Genomic DNA, 23,359 nt, shown 5'->3' with positions numbered 1-23,359 from the left:
GCATAAGTTAGAGTGTATTAAATTCCTAAACAGATGCTCAAATCCAGTAGCAAGGAGATTTTAATCTGTTTTAGCACTGATTTTAAACCACCAGTTCTTTCTACTTTCTCTTTGAGGAGTCTGCACGCAGAAAAGCTCTTTCATTGCAAGCCCCATATGACAGCATTAATGTCAAGCTTCTGATTTTTCTATGACGTCTTAATCTGCTTGACTTGGGTCTGTGGGTCTAAAACTAGCTTAGTCTGCAGTTTCACACAGGTTGCCCTAGAATGGCACTATTTTTACTACTTCCCCACTGTGGCCAACATGGATTTGGTCCTAAAACATTCAAATACTTACACTAATCTTTCTGTTGTCTTTAAGATGTGCAGACACAAAACGGCTCTCAGGCTGGACATCATTCTAAGAAATCTCTTTTCAGGTAGTTTAAGTACCTCTGACTGCAAAATTTTATGCAACTCAGACAGTTGTTATTACCAACTGAAGGTATATGATGGTACCGACCTGATATGTGTGATGTCAAATAGATGACATTGTCCCCACAAATGCATGTAACCACTCTCTCCTTTTAGAGCACAATGAGGGGGGAAGTAAAACAAGTTTCACAAGTTTTTAAGGACAAGGAACAAGAGGTTTTCCCAGCACAGAGGTCCCTGTGGGCAAAAAGCCAACTTAAATTTGTTATTCTGCTCAGCTTGGCAGAAGGGCGTGTTTATCCACTCAAGTGAGTTTTACTGACAACACAAGCTGTGTGGTGCAGTCCACACACTGGAGGGAAGGGATGCCATCCAGAGGGACCTTGACAGGCTCGAGAGGTGGGCCAATGCCAGCCTCACAAAGTTCAACAAGGCCAAGTGCAAGGTCCTGCACCTGGATCGGGGCAATCCTAAGCACAAACACAGGCTGGGCATAGGCTGGATTGGGAGCGGCCCTGGGGAGAAGAACTGAGGGTGTTGGCAAATATGAAGCTCAACATGAGCCTTCATATGTGTGTGCTTCAGTGTGCACTCACAGAAGGACAACCATATATATGCTGGGCTGCATCTAAAGGAGCGTGAGCAGCAGGTCAAGGGAGGTGATTCTCCCCCTCTGCTCTCATGAGAGCCCCCCTGCAGTCCTGCATTCAACTCTGGGGCCCCCAACACAAGAAGGATGTGGACCTGTGGGTGGGAGTCCAGAGGAGGCCATGAAGATGCTCCAAGGGCTGGAGCACCTCTCCTATGGAGTCAGGCTGAGAGCTGGGCTGGTTCAGCCTGGAGAAGAGAAGGCTCCAGGGAGACCTTAGAGCAGCTCCCAGTGCCTAAAGGGTCCGACAAGAAACCTGGCGAGGGACTTTTTACAAGGACATGTAAAGATAAAACAAGGGGAATGACTTTAACCTGCCAGAGGGGAGATTGAGATTAAACATTAGGAAGAAGTTCTTCCCTGTGAGGGTGCTGAGGCACTGGCACAGGTTTCCCAGAGAAGCTGTGGCTGCCCCACCCGTGGCAGTGTTCAAGGCCAGGTTGGACACAGGGGCTTGGAGCAACCTGCTCTAGTGGAAGGTGTCCCTGCCCGTGGCAGGGGGTTGGAACTGGATGAGCTTTAAGATTTCTTCCAACCCAAACCATTCTGTGATTCTATTCTGTGATTTTTAATGGTTTCCTATAAATTCCTATGATGTTTCTAAACATCCCTTAAGACTTTAATCCTTAGAAGATGAAACTTTTAACATAGCCTAATCATGTAAACTTTGTCTAAATTCAGTTACATGACTATACTTAGTAACCTAATTGGAAAAAATAAGTATGGAATAAAATTGATATGTACGTGTAAGTATAAACCTCTTCCTGCTCCCTTGCAATGATGGGAAACTTTTATGCTGAAGGAAAACAGCCCTTAGCTTTTAAACAGAACAAGGTTGTTCTACAATTTTATGAGAATTCATTTCCTAACGGCTTTTGGTCTACTCTTTTCATAAAATATTGACCAGGTACTGTGCTGTTCTCTATAACCAACTCACTGAAGGTGGAGGGCTGAATGAGAACATGTTCTCTCCTACTGAAAAATACATGCTCTGTTGCAAAAATACCACTTCAGGAATGCTTAAAAATAATTTGGAGAATAGGAATCTATTGGTAAGCTGAGACCTCACATAAACAATACTAAAGCACTGCAGAAGATGGAAGCAATAAAAAACTATGGAGTGAGTCCACATATTTGGAATATAAATAGTAATACATCTTTGCACTTATCTTCCACTTGACTGGCAGGCAGTGCAAATATAGTGTGGATAACCTGGAAATGGCAAAGCAAGACAAGAAGAAACACGTTAACAAAGATGTAAAATATAGCAATGTCATCTGAGAATCCAGTTTACATTGCATCCTTCTATTTGATAACTCTCCTTACTACAGTTCTTATGCCATATTTGGAATTAACTTTCATTCTGCAGAACACCTCAGTGTCAAATCTGTGCAAATTAGGCTACTGTAACCATTTTATTTGATTATCAATACCAGTTTGCAATTTGCATCTGTATTCTACATCAGTGATGAGCACTGTTATTGGAGATTAAAGCATGTCTCACTTGATATTTTACATCTCTACTGTGAAGACTAATTACTCCTTTTAGAAGGGCGCTGACAAAATTCCCAGTGGTCCATTAACCCCCAACAACAGAAGATCACAGTTCATGTCTGGTTGAGTTAATGCTTGATTTCTTCTTGTTTGCAGTGCACATGAATAAATGAAAGTCTCATTCTGAAAAATCCCAGAGGCCCATTTTCAACAGCTACATGTGCCCAGAAGCACAAAAGCAGATAGACATTGCAATGCAGTGAGTGTTGCACCCCAGTAATAAGTTCTCAGATGAGTAGGAAGAGAACAGCAACCCAAAGAACTGAAGTCTAGTACTTGCTAGTGAGGAAAACTGAAGGCTGAGGTGTATTTTCAATGTACCTTTCCACTTCTTTAGCTTTACATGGGAAGAAGAGAATGAATCTGACAATTTTTGAAAACAAAATGGCCATGAGGCATCTACTACCAAGAATGGTTTCAAGAAAGAACGAGTGTACAGGCTATACTTCAGCTGTCCCGGATCTCAGATGGTCTTGGACCATTTCTCTGTACAATGCAGTGTTTCTGCAGAGAGCTCCATTTGTTGAGCAGGTGGAAAGCTGAAGGTGAAATCCCCATCAGTTGTGCAAGGCAATGCTGTCTCCATGTGGATTTCAGAACTTTTCAGCTCCCAAGACACATTTGAATGCTGGGTGTAGGTGTCTTTAAACGTGTCTTGAAATCTCATTGTGTTTCAGTGACCCCCAGGCACTTTGAAAATGGAACTTGAGCCATGAAGTAGTTTTGAAAATTGTGTCTCTGCTTTCCTCATCCCTTAGACATAGCTCCATAGAGCAGATACACAATTAGGAAGGGGCATGGGAGCAATGCGCAAGTCAGGCAAGTCAAGGTTGTTAATTTGGGCCTCTCTGAATGTGGCATATATGAATCCTTCCCTTTCACTTCATTTTTTTTACACAACCCCCCATAATCCTGCTTTGTGTAGCAGTGTTGAATGAAAAATAGATACAGTTCAAAGTGAAACATTTCTTCCCTTAAAGGCAATTTCCTCAGCTGATTGATCAAAATGCTGTCTGAGGGATGGTAGGTTTGCTGTTAGCTAAAGCAGTGTAAGGAATTTACACTTGTATGCTATTTAGGCATTCACAATGTCAGCTGCTGCAAAAAATTCCGTTTTGCCTAAACTTCCTTTTTCTTGGGGAAAAAAGGGAGTCGATTTATTTTTTCCTTAAATTACAAACCAATTACAGACCCAAATACTCAAAAAAAAAAAAAAACAAACAAACAAACAAACAAACAAACAAAAAAAACCAAACAAAAACGTTCTAGAAGTGCTTGAATTATTTTCCCTTGAAAAAATATATCTTCTAAGAGCTGGATCAATGGTGCTGAAAGAACTGGTATTCAATACTTTTTACCTACACCATTTTAGTTCCTTTTCTAGCTCTGTTTATGGCAAAAGTTTCCCGGTAGCTTGGATGAGATATTATGGGAACATCTTAGCTCACTGCAGTCCTGCACACTGGCAACCTCAACAAGCATGAAATCTTTGGAGAACCAAGCTAAATTCTAACAGACTTCTCCAGTGCATGTAAAACCAAAGCTTTTCAGACAGATACTGGGTTGACTTCTCCAGGAGAAAAAGTGATGTGTTCCTGACGTCAGAGCAACCCACTGCCACATTTCAAGACCCAGACCCAAGACATGAAGGCAGTAGAGCACCTGAGCTGAAGCACTTTAAAAGTATATTATAAACTGAGCAAAATCATTCCTTTTATCCCAGTCTTTTACCAACAGCTAACCCATTTCATTGACATTTTAGGTAGTAACAGTAAGGTAATCAGCCTGAGATACATGAAATATCAGCTTGGAAGTTTACAGTTCAGCTAAATTACAAGTAACCAAGAACAGGTTTATTGTGGAAGGTGTCAGGAAAAATGTAATAGGAGCAACACTGTGTGCTATCCTTAATACAGTACTAGATTATGAAATATTTGGAATATTCAGCAGGCAACACTGTTAGTATGTTTGCCTGGAGGATTAAGGGCGCTAAATGACATTATTTATATACTTCTCAAAGCAATGCAGAATGTTTCTGCAGCTCCTCATCTGCTGTGCCTGTAGAAAGCCATGATGCCTCCATGGCTGCTAATGCGATTATGACAAATTTCATAAGTAAGATCCACTTTTCAGGGTTAATTTCCAAATTTCTTTACTCAGTGAATAAGAAATGAAGTTAAAAACAGATGTTTTAGGAAGTTAGACAGGACTGGAATGAGTTTAAATGTTAACACAGATTAATAAGTAGAATACTGTGTTCATTTGAGCTAATTATTTTCTCAGAAGGCATCAATCTTGTTTAGGCAATTACACAGCCTGAAGTCTTCATTTCTTATCGGTGCTACCAAGGGACTTCATCTGGTAGTTTAAGTTTGAGACTGTTCATGTGTTTTTAATTACACAGATTTAATTTGAAAGCCGCATTTGAGCTGTTTCCATATGAATATTCCATGCTTACAGAGAAATGCATTTATTCTAAATTTAAACTGTAACTATAGTAACCAACATTCACTGTGCTTCAGTAGAAAATATATAAGCACACTCAGATAGAAGGAAACATTTTAATTATCACTACATAGACTAGAGGTTATATTTTAAAAACTAATTATGAGAAATTATGTATTCTTACTATCCAGACTTAGAAATCAAGATATTTGTAGGAAGTCATTTGTGTGAATCTGTGAAAGTTAGGAAAAGGGTCATATATGGACCAGTTTGGAGGATATAATAAATTTCATTTTTCCCCTAGCTATTTATTGCCTAATAAAAATATAATATCAAGGTCTTAAAAGCTAGTTTTGCAGGATTCAACTTGGATTTTCTAGAGCAATTCCTAATCTTAGACAAATAGAGTTACTGTTTCAATTATACGTAGATGGTCATATTTTTTTCTTGCACCAGTAGATGATAGATTCTGAAGAAGATTTTGCAAAGGTAGTAAATGTCATTTTTACAGTAATGACCATATTAGCCAAGGTGGTTTGGATTGCCCAGACCCAGGTGTAGCACCTTGCACTTGGCTTGGTTGAACTTCATGAGGTTGGCATCGGCCCACCTCTCGAGCCTGTCAAGGTCCCTCTGGATGGCATCCCTTCCCTCCAGTGTGTCAACTGTACCACACAACTTGATGTCCTTGGCAAACTTGCCAAGGATGCAAGCAATCCCACTGTCCATGTCACAGACAAAGATGTTAAACAACGCCGGTCCCAGTACTGACCCCTGAGGAACACAATTCATCGGCAGTCTCTACTTGGACACCGAGCCATTGTCCTCAATTCTTTGAGTGTGACCATCCAGCCAATTCCTTATCCACTGAGTGATCCATCCATCAAATCCATGTCTCTCCAGTTTAGAGACAAGGATGTCATGCAGGACAGTGTCAAATGACTTGCACAAGTCCAGGTAGATAATGTCAGTTGTTCTTCCTTTATCCACCAACACCGTATCCCCATCATAGGAAGCCAGCAAATTGGTTTGTGCTTTGTGAACCCATGTTGGCTGTCACCACTCACCTTCTTACTCTCCTTGTGCCTTAGCATAGATTCCAGGAGGATCTGCTCCATGATCTTGCCAGGCACTGAGGGGAGACTGACTGACCTGTAGTTCCCCAGCTCTTCCTTTTTCCCCTTTTTAAAAATGGGGGCTATGTTTCCCCTTTTCCAGTCAGTGGGAACTTCACTGGACTGCCACAACTTCTCAAATATGATGGAGAGTGGAGGAATTGACCTGACATCTCTCTCTTTCCAATTTACAAAATTTGTTCATGTTAAGAATAATAAGCCACCAATGGTCTTGGGAGATCAGATATCAAATATGTCATACAAAACACTGCTATAATCAACGTGTGTTTCTTTCTTCTTCTATTCTCCAGAGTTGAAAGAAAGGAGCGTGCACGTTTGAAGACGGTGAAATTCAACGCGAAACCTGGTGTAATTGATGCAAAAGGGGTACGTAAATAGTGAAACATTTTGAAATTGCACTTTGTAATTGTTTTATATGTTTCAGAGTAGAGAAAATTTTAGCAGCATAACGAATATTTAGATTGTTGCAACCAAGACATGGGGTATAGTGAAATATAGATAGGGGTATAGTATGATATAAATTTTGAAATAATTAAATACTCTTTTTATAATAATACTGACTGACAGTGCCTCCTAGTCAGAAGATACTAGGAAAATAAAGAACATTCTTCATGGATAGCTGTGATTTTAGTTAAATGATGGATAGAGAATACTAAAAACCAATGCAGGTGGATAATTGTTTAATGAAACAGAGCAAGAAGTGTAAGTAAGTTCCCTGGCTTCAAAAGCTGTCAAATATCGAACCAAGGTTGAAAGTTAGAAGCAAAGTTTACATTTTGGATATTGTGCTTTGACAGTTGTGACAGACATTGAACACAAGTGTGTTTCGCAGCAGGCACGATGGGTCAGCCGCCATAAAACATGCAAGTTCCCTTTCACCAGCTATATCTGGAGAGAACAGCATTCCTACTATTACCACTCTGCAGCATTGCTTTATTGTGCTTAACAGCCAACATTTCTCACTAGTCTGATGTCTAATATCCTGTACATTGCCATCTAGCTGGCAAAGAGTTATAGCATGAGAAATGCCCACAGTCCTGGCTTCTGAGGTGTATCTTTCTGCTGAAGTGTAGCTTCCATTTGTAGGAGTAGTGAATACTGGACATTACATCTGCAGGGATTTATTTCTGAAAATGGCCCAGTCGGCATGCGTGGGATTTACAACTGAGGGCTTCTGTGAGCAAACCAAGAGACAGAGCTTCAAAAACCATCAGCAAATAGTTCTGTTTGGCTGCAGAAAACACAGGGCAAGGCCAAAACTGGGTGGTGAGAGGATACAGTTGTCGATAGGTGCTAGCAAGGGACAAAACCAAGTGGTTCGGCAGGTCCCTTCCAGACTTGCTGTTCCTGTGGTCCTCTGCCTAGGTTGAAATTCTCATTCTTCATCTCTACTTGCTTCAATTTCCCTCCATAATGGGAATAATAATACTTCCTTTATCTGACTTTATTCTGTCCTTACACTCAGACAGATTAGCAGTGTACGAAGTTCCTCTAGCTATGAACATGCACTTCTTAGCGTGGTGGGTCCCAAGCCAGTACATGCCAATGAAATAACATTTCAGACTTGCAAATGCTTTCCTGTTACTGCTCTAAAGAACAGTTCCTGAGTGTAAATGTAGAATAATTGCACTGACTGAAGCCCGTTTTCCATATTTATAAGTTATACGGAATCAGAGTTCAGCCTCTGCAAATTATTTGCACATAAAATGTATAACAAAATCCACTGTGAAAAGGACTTATTCATCTCATTGCATTTCTTCAGGAGCCAGAAATCCATTTTTTAGTTTGAAATGACCACTCTCTGCAACCCTGTAAATTAATGTTGCCATTTATTTTGGGAGATAATTGGCTTTATATTGCCAATGAAATCACTTGTTACATGTCTGTTTCCTGTATATAATCAAAGCCTCCAGGGAGTAATTCAGTCATACAACTAATGGTCCTTATTCAAGTGAGTCTGTCAAGAATTTAATTAGCACTTGATTTCCCAAATTGTTTTTCCATTTTTTTCATCAGCATGAATTAATCTTCCAGCCACTCACATCAATGTTTGTTTCAGTGTTTAGGAAATTGCGTAATTATAGACCAAGACTGTTGTACCCTTTTTGGAGCACACTTTCTATTGTTAGCATTTGCTAAAAATTCCACCATTTCAAGGCTGTGGGGGGGAAGATAATGTAGGGTTGTGTTTGAAAGAACATAAAGGGAAGAAGGCTTCACTGTTAAATTAAGCATCAAACATAAAATGGAGTGTTCAAGTACACATATATGTATGTGCATTTTAGGGATCAGTGTTTCCATTTAGACTTTCAGTGTTCAAACAGAAGTGGTGTAAGCTGTCCAGCAGTACATCCTTTACTTTTTTTATCTGGGAGAAATTCAGTCTAGGTAAAGAGGGCTGCAGTAGGCCCAGGAGAACTCTTCTGGTTTGGAATCAAGATAAAATTAAGATAGAAACGGGCTTACACATTCATGACTGTGTGGGCAAGTGGTACTGCCTTAGTTTACTATCAAGATGGAAATGAGAGAATACCTTTTCATGGGGTATTTCTAAATTTGGGCAGGAGATGTGCATGGAAGCATTTTTTTTAAACAAAATTTAACCGAATACGGAGAATCCTTGCATTTTGTTCACAGGTAAAAGGGTTATCCTGTTCCAGTTTTACCTGAATCACCTTGCTGACCCTGACTCCTTTCTTCCCCTATAGAAGCAATGTTAAAGATCTAATAATCCACAGCAAAGGTTTCAGTAGAGCCAAAATTTCTTTGAGCTAACTATGATTTAAAAATATGAACTGTCTGGTTATTGTATAGATTTTAAAAGTCTTATGTATCTATTGCTCATTTTTAATCCCAAATCCAGAGATAAGATACAAAGAAAGTATTACAGCTGGTGTGACATTTGTAGCTGACCAGCTTCCTGTGTATCACTGAAAAGGTGTTTACCAACATTCAGCAATACAGTTGACAAACCTGTTAGCAGGGATAGCTAAAGGATAATCTTTTCAAAGGCCAAAGTTCCTCTTTCTCAAGCCAAACTTGTGTGTGTTACCTCATCTAGAAAATGAGTTCAGCATTTAAAAAAATGGGATTTAGAATATTTATATCATTTTTAATTAATTTCATTGAACTCCTCCAATCTATGGCTTGTGAAATTCAAGAATATGAAATCAGGATGGATACAAAATCAGGGACTATGAATCATTAATTAGGGAGCTCCAGTGAAATGTTCTGGTCTCGAGTTTAAATCAGGCAATGGATAGTACCTTTCTGTTCAATGCATAATTAAATTCTGATGCTCATTATTACAGGATATTGTTTAAAAAATAAATAAGTTAAAAAGGAATTACAGAATCACAAAATCATTTAGGTTGCAAAAGACCTTTAAGATTGAGTCCAACCTTTAACCCAGCACTGCCAAGTCCACTATTAAACCAAGTCTCCAAGCTCCACATCTACACATCTTTTCAATACCTCCAGGGATGGTGACTCAAGTGCTTCCCTGGGCAGCCTGTTCCAATGCTTGATAACCCTTTCAGTGAAGAAATTTTTCGTAATATCCAATCTAAACCTCTCCCGGAAGGTTTAGAGGCCATTTCCTCATGTCCTCTTGTCCCTTGTTATTTTGGAGAGGAGACCAACACACTCCTCACTGAAATCTCTTTTCAGGCAATGGCTCCAATGACAACTTTTAACACTTTTGTCATGTAGCTCAGGACATACTAATTGTTGATTTCAAAAAGCATAGAGGTTATAAAAGGGGAAGGACTATATTTCTTCTACTCTTTCTTTTAAATATCTGTTATTGGACAACTTCAGAAAAAGCTACCGGTCTAACTGGATCTCTGATCTAACCCAACAGGGTTACTTTTCTTTCATGTTCTGTTTATTTTGACCAAAAGAAACTTGTTTGTTCAGGTTCAGAGACATCATCAGAATCTTAGGTCCTATTAACATTTTTAAAGATATCAAACAAGTTAGAGATGCTAATACCTGTGTGATAAGAATACAAGTACTGATATAAGCACCTCCATTTCACCAAGCAAAGATTGTGCTTCAGTTTTGTTGACCAAGGTAGTCTCTAGCTTCGTTCATATAATTGTAGTAATGATCTTCACCAGCTTTTCTAACTGTTACTGAAGGTGGATGGATTATTAAAGCAACCAGTCTACCCCTCTGGTTCCCTACGGCTGCTCCATGCTACTGCAGCAAAGGACAGGGTTTCCAGGGCACTGGCTACCTTAAAGTTTCAAACATTAAAAAGACAAATGAAGCTAAGATAGCACAGTTATGATTTCCTAAGCATTTACTGCCTCGGTCTATGGGGCCCACTGGTCTATGGATAATCAACGGAAAATAAAGCAGCCCAAAGGTTTATGTGCAATATTTATGCTGGAGGAAGCTACAGGAGTTACATGAGCATAAACTTAACTAAAAGGATGCTTTATGCTATGTTGAACTTAAGATCATATCCCAAGTATCTTCTGATGCTTACCAAAAGGAGCAAGGGTTATATATCTGCCAAAGTGGCATGCTGAATTCTTGGTAATTCTCCCTACTGTAGCCTTCAAGCTGAACAAAAATAACCTTTCCTTTTCTAATCCTAAAACACACAGGGGTTGAGCGCTTTACAGGCTGTTCTACTGAATCAAAACGAATGTCAAACGATGGATATATTACAGAAGGTAAAGAGATGAGCCAGTAGTCTGCTTTTTTCTCAACTGCTATAATTACAACCAGTCTTTCAGGAGACAAAAAATAGCATCTCTTTTGCTTTTCTCCCTGTCAGATCATATACTCTTTCTTGACTGTCTCTTGAAAATATTTTTATAGTGGAAATTTTAACTCTTGGAAAGACCTTTGTCAACATCTCACTTCTACTAATATTCATGGATTTTGCCTGTTCCCAGAGAAGAGTTCCTCTATCTTGAAGTGTAATGTTTAGGTAAAACTTCCTTAATTTTATGCACGTAACTGGGTTTTTATACCATATGCTTTTTCATTTCACACCTTACTTAGCCAGTGACTCCAGAACATTGTCTTATGGACAAATACCCAGTTTCAGTTCCCAGTGAAATAAATGTTCCACTCCTCACAGTCTCTCAATTTTTAATGCATGTGTCAGGGTGCATGGGGGGTGTTCATCCCATGATTACTGGGAAGCATTGCCAGATGGGTGCCCACCCTAGTGTGGCTGCTCAGCAGGGTGCCATACAGAGATGAGGTGCCTGCCAAGAAAAGGGACTGTCCCATTCCTCCAAAATCTCTCCCAGCAGCAATGCTGCTCATCAGCAGTGCAGGTTCTGGGCTGTGACACCATATTGCTCCATCGTCATCCATTAGGGTTTGTCTATTCAGTTAGCTTGTCATCCACAGCTCTTTTCATATTTCAGTCAGATCACTTATATTGTGCTCAGCCTGCCCCTTCAAATGCCTCTGAATGTATTTATTCTGACAGTCAGAAGCTTGATAGCATTTAATAATATTTCTTACTTCAGAGCAGATTCTGTTTATGGATCCCACAGTCCTGTCTGCAGTGTAAGGTCAGCCTCTTTGCACAGAGGCATGAAAGGAAAAAGCTGAATTTGACTGAGATAGCAAATTCCGTACTGTGGTGTAAATAAAATGTTCTGCATACTCAGTGCACCTCTCCTCCAAATGTCAAAATCCAGTGACTGTCAGGACTTAATACATAGGACACATTTTGACAGCTTATTATTTGGGGGGAAAAAAATGAAACCAACTCACCTGTGTCCAGACAATTTATGCTCTAGAAAATCATGGTATTTTCAGTCCTGGTCATCAAATCAGAGAAAAACTGGTCTGTTTGGAACCTCAGGTGGTCACTGAGTCCAGCCCCTGCCCCGAGGGTGTCATTGGTACCTTCTTCCTGTCTCGAAGATTTGTCTAATCTCTACTTAAAGATCTGCTACACCAGATATTTCATATTCTTCCCAAACAGCCCACTACAGTGCTTCACTCTCCTCATCATTAGAAATGGCTAAACTGCTGCAGTTTAAGCCTGGTTTTATTTCTTCTTCTATCAATGTATATGTAGACTGGATTTTTTGTCTTCATCTTCACCAAGCAGAACCTGCAATCATAGCTGCCCTGGTCTCAGCAATAGCATCTGTGCTAGTGGTTCACTGGGGCAGATCTGTGTGTACCAGTGCAGAGAAAAAGGTGATAATCTCAGCTGAATTCCTGCTTCTCAGAAATTAGAAAGTTTGAATATATATTAGACTACATATCCCCCCTATCAAAGGCATGATGTTTCACTTTTACTAGGCTTAAGTTTTCTAAGTATAAAGTTTCACCACTTTCAGGAAGAAACTGTTTCGTAGTCCATATTCAGAAAGTTTTACACATATTCGGTGTATTTTGAACAACTTTTATTTGCACTTCTAAAGATAATTGATACAATGAATGGATTTCCTAAAGTGATTGGTACTGAGGAAATAATAGATGTAAAAGAAAATCCACAATCTGAGTGTGTTCAAAAGCCTGTACCTTTGTTGTAGAGCTAGGTGCTGATTTGGAGAAGCCTGGTAACGCACACTGTCCAGCGGATTACGTTGCACTGACAGAAAGAGTAGATTCTCTGATGTGCCCCAATGTTGTTAGCTGATTTTATACATATATATATATATAAAAAAAAATATATATAAATTTGCTGTCTCTTAAATTAATATTGCTCCACCTCAAAAATCCCAAAGTGGACAGCTCTTCCGTTCTTCATGGTCAAGAGCACCAACCTGCCACTGTTGTTTAAAAGAGATGTTAGGAATCATGCACTGACTGTAGAGGGAGCCTGGGGTCACTACCTCTACACCTACAAAGTAAATGTTTCAAGCTAGATATAGAGAATCCCATTTCTCTGGACCTTAACTGGGTTCATCTTCTAAGAAACACAGCAGCCATTTCAAGACATGGTGGGACAAGGTTGTGGCCCTTCACTGCTTCACAAGCCTAAAGTGTGTCAAGCATTTACAGTCCTTATCCTCTTTATCTTGATCAGCCATGATAGTGTAAACTTTAAGAACCACAGGGCCTTTAAAGCCTTAATGTAGACATCTCCGCCACTTTTGGACTAATCTTTGCGCTAGCGGTTGCAGTGAATAAACTAGGAACTTGTAGCAGATATCCCAAATATACTCTTCCGTTACCACTTTGCCAATTATACAATATAAATGCTTGGATAGGTTAGGTTAGGTTAGGTTAGGCAAAGTATCTAGAAATGCATAGGGGTAAACTCTCTGCTCATCCCAGCGTGCAGCTCCTGCAGTGTTAATAGGAATTACACTGTTGCTGTGGAGATAGTGCAGGCTCCTGAACTTCTTTTCATGTACAGCTACAGGTAGAAAAATGGCAGACAAGAAAAAAAATCCCCTTCTACTCAGAACTGAGCTTTTTATAGAAAATCACTCTGCATGTCATGTATTTGCAAGAGTTGTGAATCAGTATTTTACTGTACACTCCCCCGTCTCAGAATGATTGAAATTTGCTTTGCTGTAACCAAAGAATGAAAATGATTTTTCATGTGTGCAACTTAAAATAAGCTTTGAAAATCATTCATGTCATAAAATGTCTGTGTTTACATCTCCATTACTAATTGGCATAAAATCTTTTACAAAACCATTGTTTCTGCAATGTTGGAATTTAGTTGTAACTCTTCAGAAGTCATTCAAGAATGCTTCCTCTGTGATAAGATGGGAATTAATGACAAGGATAAAGAAGTAATGTGAAATCATGCTGCAAGAATTCCTCACTAATTCATTCTTATACATAGATCCTTATAAGAAGTCAAAAGAAGCTGGTGGAAAATATTAAAAGCAAACTGCTGAGCAGCAGTATTTTCTGCTGTGGCCAGGGGCACAGCATTAGTAGGTCTGTTGGCAAAGGGCATTAGTAGGTCTGAAGATACTCTCCAGAACTTGGGTGTGAAACTGCCCAGCACAGGGAAGAGGAACAAGTTGCTCTTCCCCATCTGACTTTGCTCCTGTCTTGCTTCTGGTTTTCCCTCTGTTGGATTTAAGTTCTGGCAAAGGCTGGAAGACCTCAGAAATGAGGGTAGCATTAGGTGACATGGAAGAATCAGATCTCAGCATCATTCCTGCCAGTGCAGTTTGCATCTTAAAGGAGACTTCTCCCCATGCCTCTGCAAAAACTGGGTCTCAATTATCCAGCTGCTTTTATTTTTTCATGCATTTTCACATCCTCCACAGTCCTGTCTTCACATTTCATGGTGGCTGGAGCTGGTGCCAGACAGTGGACACACTTCTGGTTTGACCTGAGCCAATATTATTGGGCTGCCCTGACTGTTCCCCTTGAGCTGAACACATTTTGCTCAGCACTTCTTCAAGGTACATTAGAAGTACTGCTGTCATCAGCAACTAGTTCATTCATGTGCTGAAGTAATCAAATAAAATTCAGATGAAAAACCAGCATATAGACAGGAAAATTTAACTGTACAGTGTCTCGGTGCTCCAGGATATCTTGAGGCATTCCACAAAGACATGTAATAATTTAATAATAGTGCCTGTTAAACCCAGGTCACAGTCAAAAGTAAAGAAAAACAAGTGAGTCTTCAGTTTTAACTCATGCCACAGTAGCAGTGTTGACTCTAGCAAGGAACTGGCATGCCTTAAGGAACTTGAGTTTTTTAGGTTACTTCTGCCTATTGGCAGCTTGTCAGTCAAAGAAAATACTGATGGACTATTTTCTTCAGTTAATGAGCAATTTAAATAGATGTCTTTCATAGATTTTCCAGTTTTTCTTTAGCCTGATAATTGTGTGGAGTTTATTTATAGTACTGCTTCTTAGATGGTCATAATGTTAGGGATTGTGGTATCAGTGTTTTCTATCCCACAACAAGTGTGTACCATCCTGGCTTAGGTAAGAGAAATGTTTAAGAGAATCACTGACTTAAAGATATGTAGTGTAATGTATAGATTGGTCAAAGATTAAATATAACACAGTGAAAATTTGCTAGCACAGGTAGAATGCCAAAGTTTATAGCTGAGATTTAATTGCTTTTTTCCTAAGCAGTTCCAGCAGAAATTTGTGCTGAGTTTAACTTCATGTGTGTGCTATTTTTATAACTCGTCGTCTAATGCCCTGAATTAAGTGGTAGGAAATTTGCATGTATGTATAGATGATGCCATAGTTACTTGGCTTTTCTTCTAAAAAAGTGGATGGGAAAAAAAAATGTATAGTGTCGGCAATAGAATTTGTCGAAGAACTAGGAACAGAACAAAGTTTTCTTCTAGTTAAGAGTTCACACAAAGCTCCAGAACAGTGGAGTTAAGCGTTAACACTCGTCAAGATGACGCAATCTCACGTCTTTATTTCTGGCTTATTCAAATTCAAGCAGTTCAGTTATGATCAACTTAGTGACTCACAGACCCCGTTTGGGATGTGATATGGACAAATGAACTATCAACCTGGGTCAATGCCAAAGACCATTTAATTTGATATCCTGCCTGTGAGACTGGTAGCGTGAGATGCATTACTGGGGGATGTAGGAACTTCACCTCCTACACAAACCTCACACCGGTATCTTAGAGATTGACTTTGTTTCTGTTCACCCTTTCAAAATTTTAGCTGTAAGGCGTAAACAAATCAATGTTTTAAATGAAAAACATGACCCTGGTATGATTCACAGCCTCCTGAGCCAGACCTGTGCCATAATTCAGCCTGCTACACCAGTCAGTAGTGAGCGCAAACACTCTTCCTTTTAACTTAAAAGGACAGTTCAAGAGAAGTCTGCTCCAATTATCTTTCACTGAATAGATTGAAAACATGTAGGTATTACAAATCTTTCTCCAATCCTACTTCACAAAATAAGTGTAAGAAAGATCTTTATACAGCTTATTCTTGGTCCGTTGCATGCAGCAGTTTTACACTTGCACAAGTCAAGTGCACAGCACTTGATTCCACAAATAAATGATTCCACAAAAAACAAAGTTATAAAGGACATGGGGTTTTGTAACAGCATGGATAACCAACACCTTCTGTGCTTTATTTATTAGTGAAAGTAATTCAAAAAATTGCATAGAGGAGACCTAAGCCCTCAATTTCATTTGTAAATCTAAAGAAGCGTCAGCAGTCAACTGGGAATCAGAGTTAAGAAAAGGATATGATAAAATACCTGACCAAAACTGAGGCACGAAGATCAAGCAGATAAAGGTCCTACAGTGTACACTGTAAGCAAGTCTGTGGTCTGGTCTGGTGATCCAACAGTCCCAAAATTTTGCCAAGTGAGCACCAATGTTACCACTGATCTCTGAGGCTCTTTCATCACTGTTACACTAAGGATGCTGAGACAGGTTCACGTGTGAGCCCATGCTGGTTCCTATCTGGATCTGTGAGCATCTCATCACAGAAACACAAACATTAGACCTGTGAGAGGCTTAATGTTTAGCTCTTTTCCCTTCACTGTTCCATTCTCTCTCAGCACTGCAGTGTTACTCCCCACAGTACTTAAGACTAGCAGATTTGTTTTAAAAGTGAAAATGATCTAGGCTTTTCGCCTTCCCTTGGGGCAGATTATTCTACATCCAAATTGATTTCACTGTCAAGGAGCTTTGCCCTTTCTTAATTTCACACTATTAATTTCAGTGTTGCTGCTTGAACAAATCCTTCCCACCTTCTTTGTGTACAACCTTCAGATACTTGTAAATGACCTTGGCTGTCATGAACACAAGGTTTTTACAGAGGTGTTTCAATCCTGCTGACAATGATGCAGTGTAAATTAGCACAGATGAGTACTCCCTTCGTACGTTGCACCCAGTTAAATACATGTTTGCAGAATTGGAAATACCACTTTTACATGCTTTCTTTCAAGTCCATTAGTCTTTCTGTTCCCCAGATATTTTGTGTTGGTTTTAACTGTTGTTTTGTTAGGAATTAAAATGGAGTTGCTGGCTGACAAGTGGCATTAAGTCAGTCTTAAAAACAGATTAGTAAAACTTCATATTTGTGAATCCTAAACCACACTACCCTTGTCTGAAGAATCTAGACAGCAACAGCATGGTATTTTTAATCAGGCTTGTGCTTTTTCGTTTTGGATGTTTCCAAGACCCGAATCTCCCTGCAGCTTCATGGGAAAACTAAGGAAGCAGAGTTATCTTCATCTGGGCTTCTCACCCAGATTGTTCTCTCCTATCAGAACAGATCAGGGTGCAAAAATTCAATAATGAATGACTGTAGCCCAGGCCTTTTCTTTTTCTTTCCTAAATACTTGCAGAATCTAAGAAAATTTAAGGTTGAACTTAACAGAACAGGGACATTCTTTCCCCTGCATCTCATAAAAGACATAGAGAAGTTGGCAAGTGTTGCTTGCCAGTATGTAACTGCGTGGCCAGGCTGAGAATGAAAGATATATGTCTTAAAGAATATATTGCATGGTCACTGTATATTATAACTAGGATTACAGTTGCCACTAACAGCTTCTTATCTTATTTTCTGCATGTCTCCATGGACGTCATTAAGAGCTTTCTGTTTGTGTGAACCCAGTCCATGGCCAAGTTTGTGGTTACACCAAGGAAACAAAAATGGCTCAGCAGCATTGGCTTTCTTCTTAACTTGCTCAAGTCAGTCACTTAACCTCAGTCTACTTCATTATCTTCCTTAATAAAAGAAATTACCATGGCCTCAGTGATAGTGAGGACTGACAGTGCCTGCCAGGTTATAGTGTTGACTTAGTTACCCCCAAAGTGCCCATAAGGAGGGCACTGGTATTGCAGATGGGAAAATGAGGCAGAAAATCCCAAAGTGCAGTTTGACCCATGTTCCCCATGTTGACCACGTGCTGCCATGCTAACTGCAAAACAGCTTCTCACATAAAGCAAATATACTAAAACAGGATGCTCTTCAGAAGTTTGTTGTTTCTTCAGAAACTTCATCATGCAGTTGGAATTGCTATGTGAAAAAACCCTCTATATAAAAGCAGAGAGGTGATAGAAAAGTTTGAAAGGAGAAATACCAGTATGTTACAGGCCAAAACTTTTCTTTCTGGTGTCAGTGAGACTTTTCAGTGTGATGGGAGAGATTTAACATGTAGAGATTTAACAGTGTTTGAGTGCCCAAACCTCTACTAAAGTCAATGTTCAAACTAAGTAAAAGAATGTCCCTAATACAGAAAGTGTGAATTAAATATAGAGAAAAGGATTGCAGGGCCATAATGTCGGTGATAAATTTTGTAGCTTTTTGTAGAAATCTGTACAAGTGAAGGCTTTTCGTTTAATTTAGGTCAAAACCAGGTATTAAAGGAGAAGAGTAAAAAAGCCTGTGGTAGATGAGATGTAAAATGAACTTCTCATATATGCTACTAGACCAATCTCAGAATAAGACTCATGTAGATAAATATATAACAAAAACTAGGCTAAACCTTAGCTAAAACCTTCCTAAAAATAGGTGGTAAATTGAATTCACCTACAGCCTGTATAAAAAAATTTCACAGCCAGTGCTCTGAGACAGCTTTTTCCCAGGTGATCCCCAAGCGCTGGTTCCCAGCTCATGACTGAGGATTAGCATTGGTTGAATGAAACAGCAAAAGTATTCCCAACGTATTTAGAAGTTTAATGGCTTGTAGAAGTCATAGTTGCTTTTAGAGCTTTTAGAGCATCAAAAGAAATCTTTCCTCAACATATTAGGCTCTTCTGCAAAGCGTTAAGAGGGCAACTGCTGTCAAGAGCACATCTGCACTAAACAGTATGGATCAACTATCATTGAGAAGAAGCTCAAAGTAAACAATATGCTTTGCACTATGGTACAACTATCAAATTACTAATAAACTACTCTTTGTGATGTTTACCATTATAAAGCAAATTTGAAATTGGATTGTCTATTCAACATTACATGAAAAATTCCTGCATAAAAACACTATCCTATTAGCTGATTGCTAACATCCATATGGCTGCTGCACCTAGGGAAAAGCATTTAGATTACACAAATGATGTTGGCACAAAAAATACCAAAGGGAGTTCTTAAGAAGATGAAACACACGGTGTCTTCATGTCTGTCACAACCAGGGAAGTGTAAGCTATGTGTAAGCCAGACTTACATAACTGGGGACATCTGGGGATGTTTGGTCAACCAAGAGTGCACATCACAATATTTTTTCTTGGCTTCTTCAAAACACGATCTATGCCTAAGTAGTAACAAACAAGGATTCAAGCTAGGACATGGATGAAAGCTTTTCTCACCTTTTTTCTGAGAAAAGACTCTTTTTTTCCATCACAGTTGAGAAGTTGTGAAGAATGACCTCACTGCCCAGTTGTCAAGCAGTACTTGAAAATTTCATTTGCTTTTTAGTCTTAGGCACTTGTCTATTAAAAGTCCTTTCTTATGTCGGTTCCTAGGTTAGGGGTAGCCTGTGTGAACTGATGGCAATGAGGTATAAAAGTAATTTATTGTATAGGTTTTTCACTGCAACCTAAATGCCTGAGTTATTTGCCATTACAGGGTTTTACAATATTCATGGCAAAGAAATGGTGACTTATACAGGAACCCATTTTCAGGCACCTTTTTGTGGTTTTCAGAAATTCTGCCTGCATAAAGACCATTGAATCAAGCCTAAGCTTGGTATCACAATTTCAATTCCACTTTCATGCAACTTTTGCATTGGGCTGAGAGATGTAGGCAAATACCTCTCTCATTTGGCCAGGTTGGATGGGGCTTTGAGCAACCTGGTCTAGTGGAGGGTGTCCCTGCTTGTGGCAGGAGATTTGGACTAGATGATCTTTAAGCTCCCTTCCAACCCAAACCAGTCTGTGTTTATATGATGTATCCTACAGCTATTTCACTCCACCAACAGAACAAAATCTGGAATTAACAGTGTGCCCAATAAAAACATGGGCTTGTTCTGTATGAGTCTCCCTCTCCTCTCTTTGCCAGCCCTCTTATCTCTATACATTACAGATATGTATTGTGGTATCTGTAAGAAGCATTTCGCTGGGTGTCTCTGCAGAATTTCATATCCTTAAGGTGGAGACCATCAGCCTGAGTTTAATCACATTTATATTGGTTACAAAGCCAAAATCAAGGCTCCCGTCTTTGGTTTCTTGTGAAGCAACATGCACTTAATGTACAAGCAAACAAATACTTGGTAAGCCCATTTAGTTGATATCAAGGAGTAACTATTTCTAGAAGTTTTCAGGATCAGACCTATTTCAGTGTTTTATAATATTTTAGAATTTTTTTATTGTTTTAAATATAAACCCTCTGACTACACAGTGACAGTACATATGGTCATTAACATGAATATACACATTGATTAATTTATAGAAATATTAACACATGCATAAACATTTGCTTATGTCTATTAATAAACTAAGAGTCCACTTTATTTTATCAACAAGGCTTTTTACTAGTGTAAATGCAGTGACACAGTTGGACATAATAGTAACCTGCTATGAACTGCCAGATTTTGATTGTCTAAATGAAGTGGAATGATAGCTTATTAAAAAGGCAATCCAGTGCTAGAAATTGCAAAAGGAGAAAAGGTTTTTATCATGCTGCAATATATCAGTCTAATTTGGTATATACTGTTAAATCATGCATAAGATTATGCTTTCCTGGTGAAAATGGACTTTGAAGGTTTTGCTCTAGACTGTTGGGGGGGGAATGAAAAAGAATACTTACAAATGTCATTTATTGTATAATCTCTGTGACGCACAGAATATTTATTTATCAATTTGATAACGGTCTCTTTAATATCAAAGTGAAATGACACTTGGTAATGAAATTATTATCATTTTAAAATCCCTTTGTTTTCTGAGGTGCTACTGTGTATATGTATTTTTTTCCTTTTAAAGTGTATTGACTGTAGTATTACAATGTCAAATTCAGCTGAATCGTGATAAACATTTTCACAATGGGAAATGTTGACATGCTACATTCCTTTCTTTGGAAAACTAAAAGAAATGGTCACAGAAAACACATTTTAATTTAATTATATCCTTTAGGTCATTAAAGTGATGTAATGTGCATGTCAGTCCTCTTTTCATCTACAGATTACTTTAATCCTCCATGTGCATTTTTTTTCTTTCCTCTGGCTTTCTTTCATATTTGCTTTGTTTTGAAATTGCATGCTGTCTGAATTATTTGTGCATGACCTCCACATTAATTTCACATTGACTGTTTACATACTCTGAGAGATTTTCATGGATCATTTATTCAACATGTGCTATTTTTCGTTCCTTCTTTTTTTCAGTTACTGAACTTTTTAAATGCTTGAAATGTAAAAGTGGCATGAAACTTTCGTGACACAAGTAGACAACTGTTTTAATAGAGACGTTCAGTACCTAACTTCACATCTTTCAGAAATACATAGTCTGAACCACATTTTATGCTGTGCTTCCAAAATGTAAGAAAATAAATGATGTTCTGAATTTGCAGTTCAAAATTGGAGCCAAATACTGGTTCTATTTCATTTGAGCAATGACAAACACATGAGACTGGTCCTTTAAATGAGTTAAGAAGGTCTCTGCTCTCTTGGAGGTGATCACTTGCAAAGTCATGTCTGGGCATTGCGTATGTTCAGTATAGGAAACAGTGTAGGACATTGTTTGAGGAACAAAGCAGATCACTTCAGATAAGCACCATCTCTCAACTGACTGTAATAGAAACCCTAACTCCTCATTTAGTTTCTGAAATAAATGACCCAAGTAGGCATATCCTGCTTTTACATAGCACCGTGAGCCATAGTGACTATCTATAAATCAAAGGTTTTGTTATTTAAAAACCCCCAATTTCTTCCATATTAATTCCCCATTTGAAGAATTAAAGCAATATATATTGCTCAACATGCAATGAAATGCTGCTTACCAGCAGAATTCCATCTCTAAATCACATAAAACTAAAAGCATATCCAGAGGAACCTAGCAAATAAATATACATGTATAAAATAAAACAACGTTGTTTTTAAAAGTTATGCAAGAAAAAAAGCATTAAAAGGCACTTAAGAAAGTTGTCGATTAAGAGGCCAAATGAAACACGATGAAATCAGAAGCAGTTACCAGGAACAAAATATTTTAATTGGCAGAGGGCTGAATTCACATACCTACTACAAGCAAATCAAAAGCATCCTCTTTACAGCCTATTCTTTTTCAGACAGTTAATTAATCCTGTGCACAGTCTGCAATGATTAAAGATGAGTGGCTTGATCTCAAAGCATGCTGAGCCATCTGTAGTCCTTCATCTGAACAAGCCAAACACAATAGTTTCCAAATGAGGAGCTGAAGGTCGTGCTTTGAGACCTCTGTAATCAAATCAATCCAGTCTCCAGGGGCTTTGCCTGCAACCTGCAGACCTCACCACAACCACCTCTGATTCTTTGCAGCCACTTGGTTTGGACTGAGTTGAGTCACTACAGTTCTCTCCACTTTTACAAACTAGTTGTTTTGTCAGCATGAGTGTGACAACAATTAGACGTCCCTGTTTTTGCCCCATGCCTTTTCTCCTTCACAGTCATTCAATGACAAGCGTAAAAAGAACTTCATCTTTTCACGAAAATTCCCATTCTACAAGAGCAAGGAGCAGAGTGAGCAGGAAACAAGTGATCCAGAACGTAAGTAAACTCTTGGAGATGATGTCACATGCAGCAGCACAAAAAATGGGTGACACGCATGATACCAGTATCCCACACATCTAGGCATATATGTGTCGTAGGCAGGCAGGAGAGGTATTACTACTGTGACCAATGTGTGACTGCAGTTTGGATCCAGCTGTTGCTTCCATCCCTGGAAACATCATTTTCAGAGGAATAAAAGTGACCTTAACTTTTGGAAGATCAAATGTGGCTTCTCAAAGTTATTGTGGCACCTGTCATAAATCCAAATTTCTCTCTGATTAAATATTCCCAGATAAGAGCTGTCTCGAAATAATGCTTTCTTTCACAATACTAAATTATTACTGCTTAAAAGGTCTGCTCTAATCTCTTTTTCACCTTTGACATTCGCCAAGTTGAATGCCATGGACAGCTTCACTGAAATTTTAACAATTAAATGAAGCAACCTTGCTAACAGCTTGAAGTAAATCAGATCTTGGAATGTCTACCTCCCCAGGCACTTACTGCTTGCTTAAATTGCATAGAGAACCAGCATTATTAAAAACATATGCTAGTTCCAAGCCCAAATATTAACTTTTTTCCTTAA

At 38.9% G+C, this 23,359-nt stretch overlaps 1 protein-coding gene across 38 annotated transcripts in view; it reads left to right on the top strand.

Moving 5' to 3' along the window:
- The window catches only part of DLG2 (discs large MAGUK scaffold protein 2), a 997,741-nt gene that overhangs the window by 950,160 nt on the left and 24,222 nt on the right, over window positions 1-23,359 (top strand). For 27 of the 38 annotated variants that reach the window (XM_030474393.1, XM_030474407.1, XM_030474385.1 and 24 more), the window contains 2 exons: window positions 6,491-6,566; window positions 22,674-22,773. In XM_030474393.1, the coding sequence (XP_030330253.1) occupies window positions 6,491-6,566; window positions 22,674-22,773 (176 nt within the window). The remainder of the gene's footprint in view (window positions 1-6,490; window positions 6,567-22,673; window positions 22,774-23,359) is intronic. The other 11 variants (XM_030474424.1, XM_032919710.1, XM_030474399.1 and 8 more) reach the window with 1 other exon arrangement.

The sequence above is a fragment of the Strigops habroptila genome, chromosome 2 (assembly GCF_004027225.2).
Source record: "Strigops habroptila isolate Jane chromosome 2, bStrHab1.2.pri, whole genome shotgun sequence".
Classification (NCBI taxonomy): Eukaryota; Metazoa; Chordata; class Aves; order Psittaciformes; family Psittacidae; genus Strigops; species Strigops habroptila.
The sequence above is the reverse complement of the archived record's forward strand: the minus strand, read 5'-3'. Positions and strand labels throughout refer to the sequence as shown.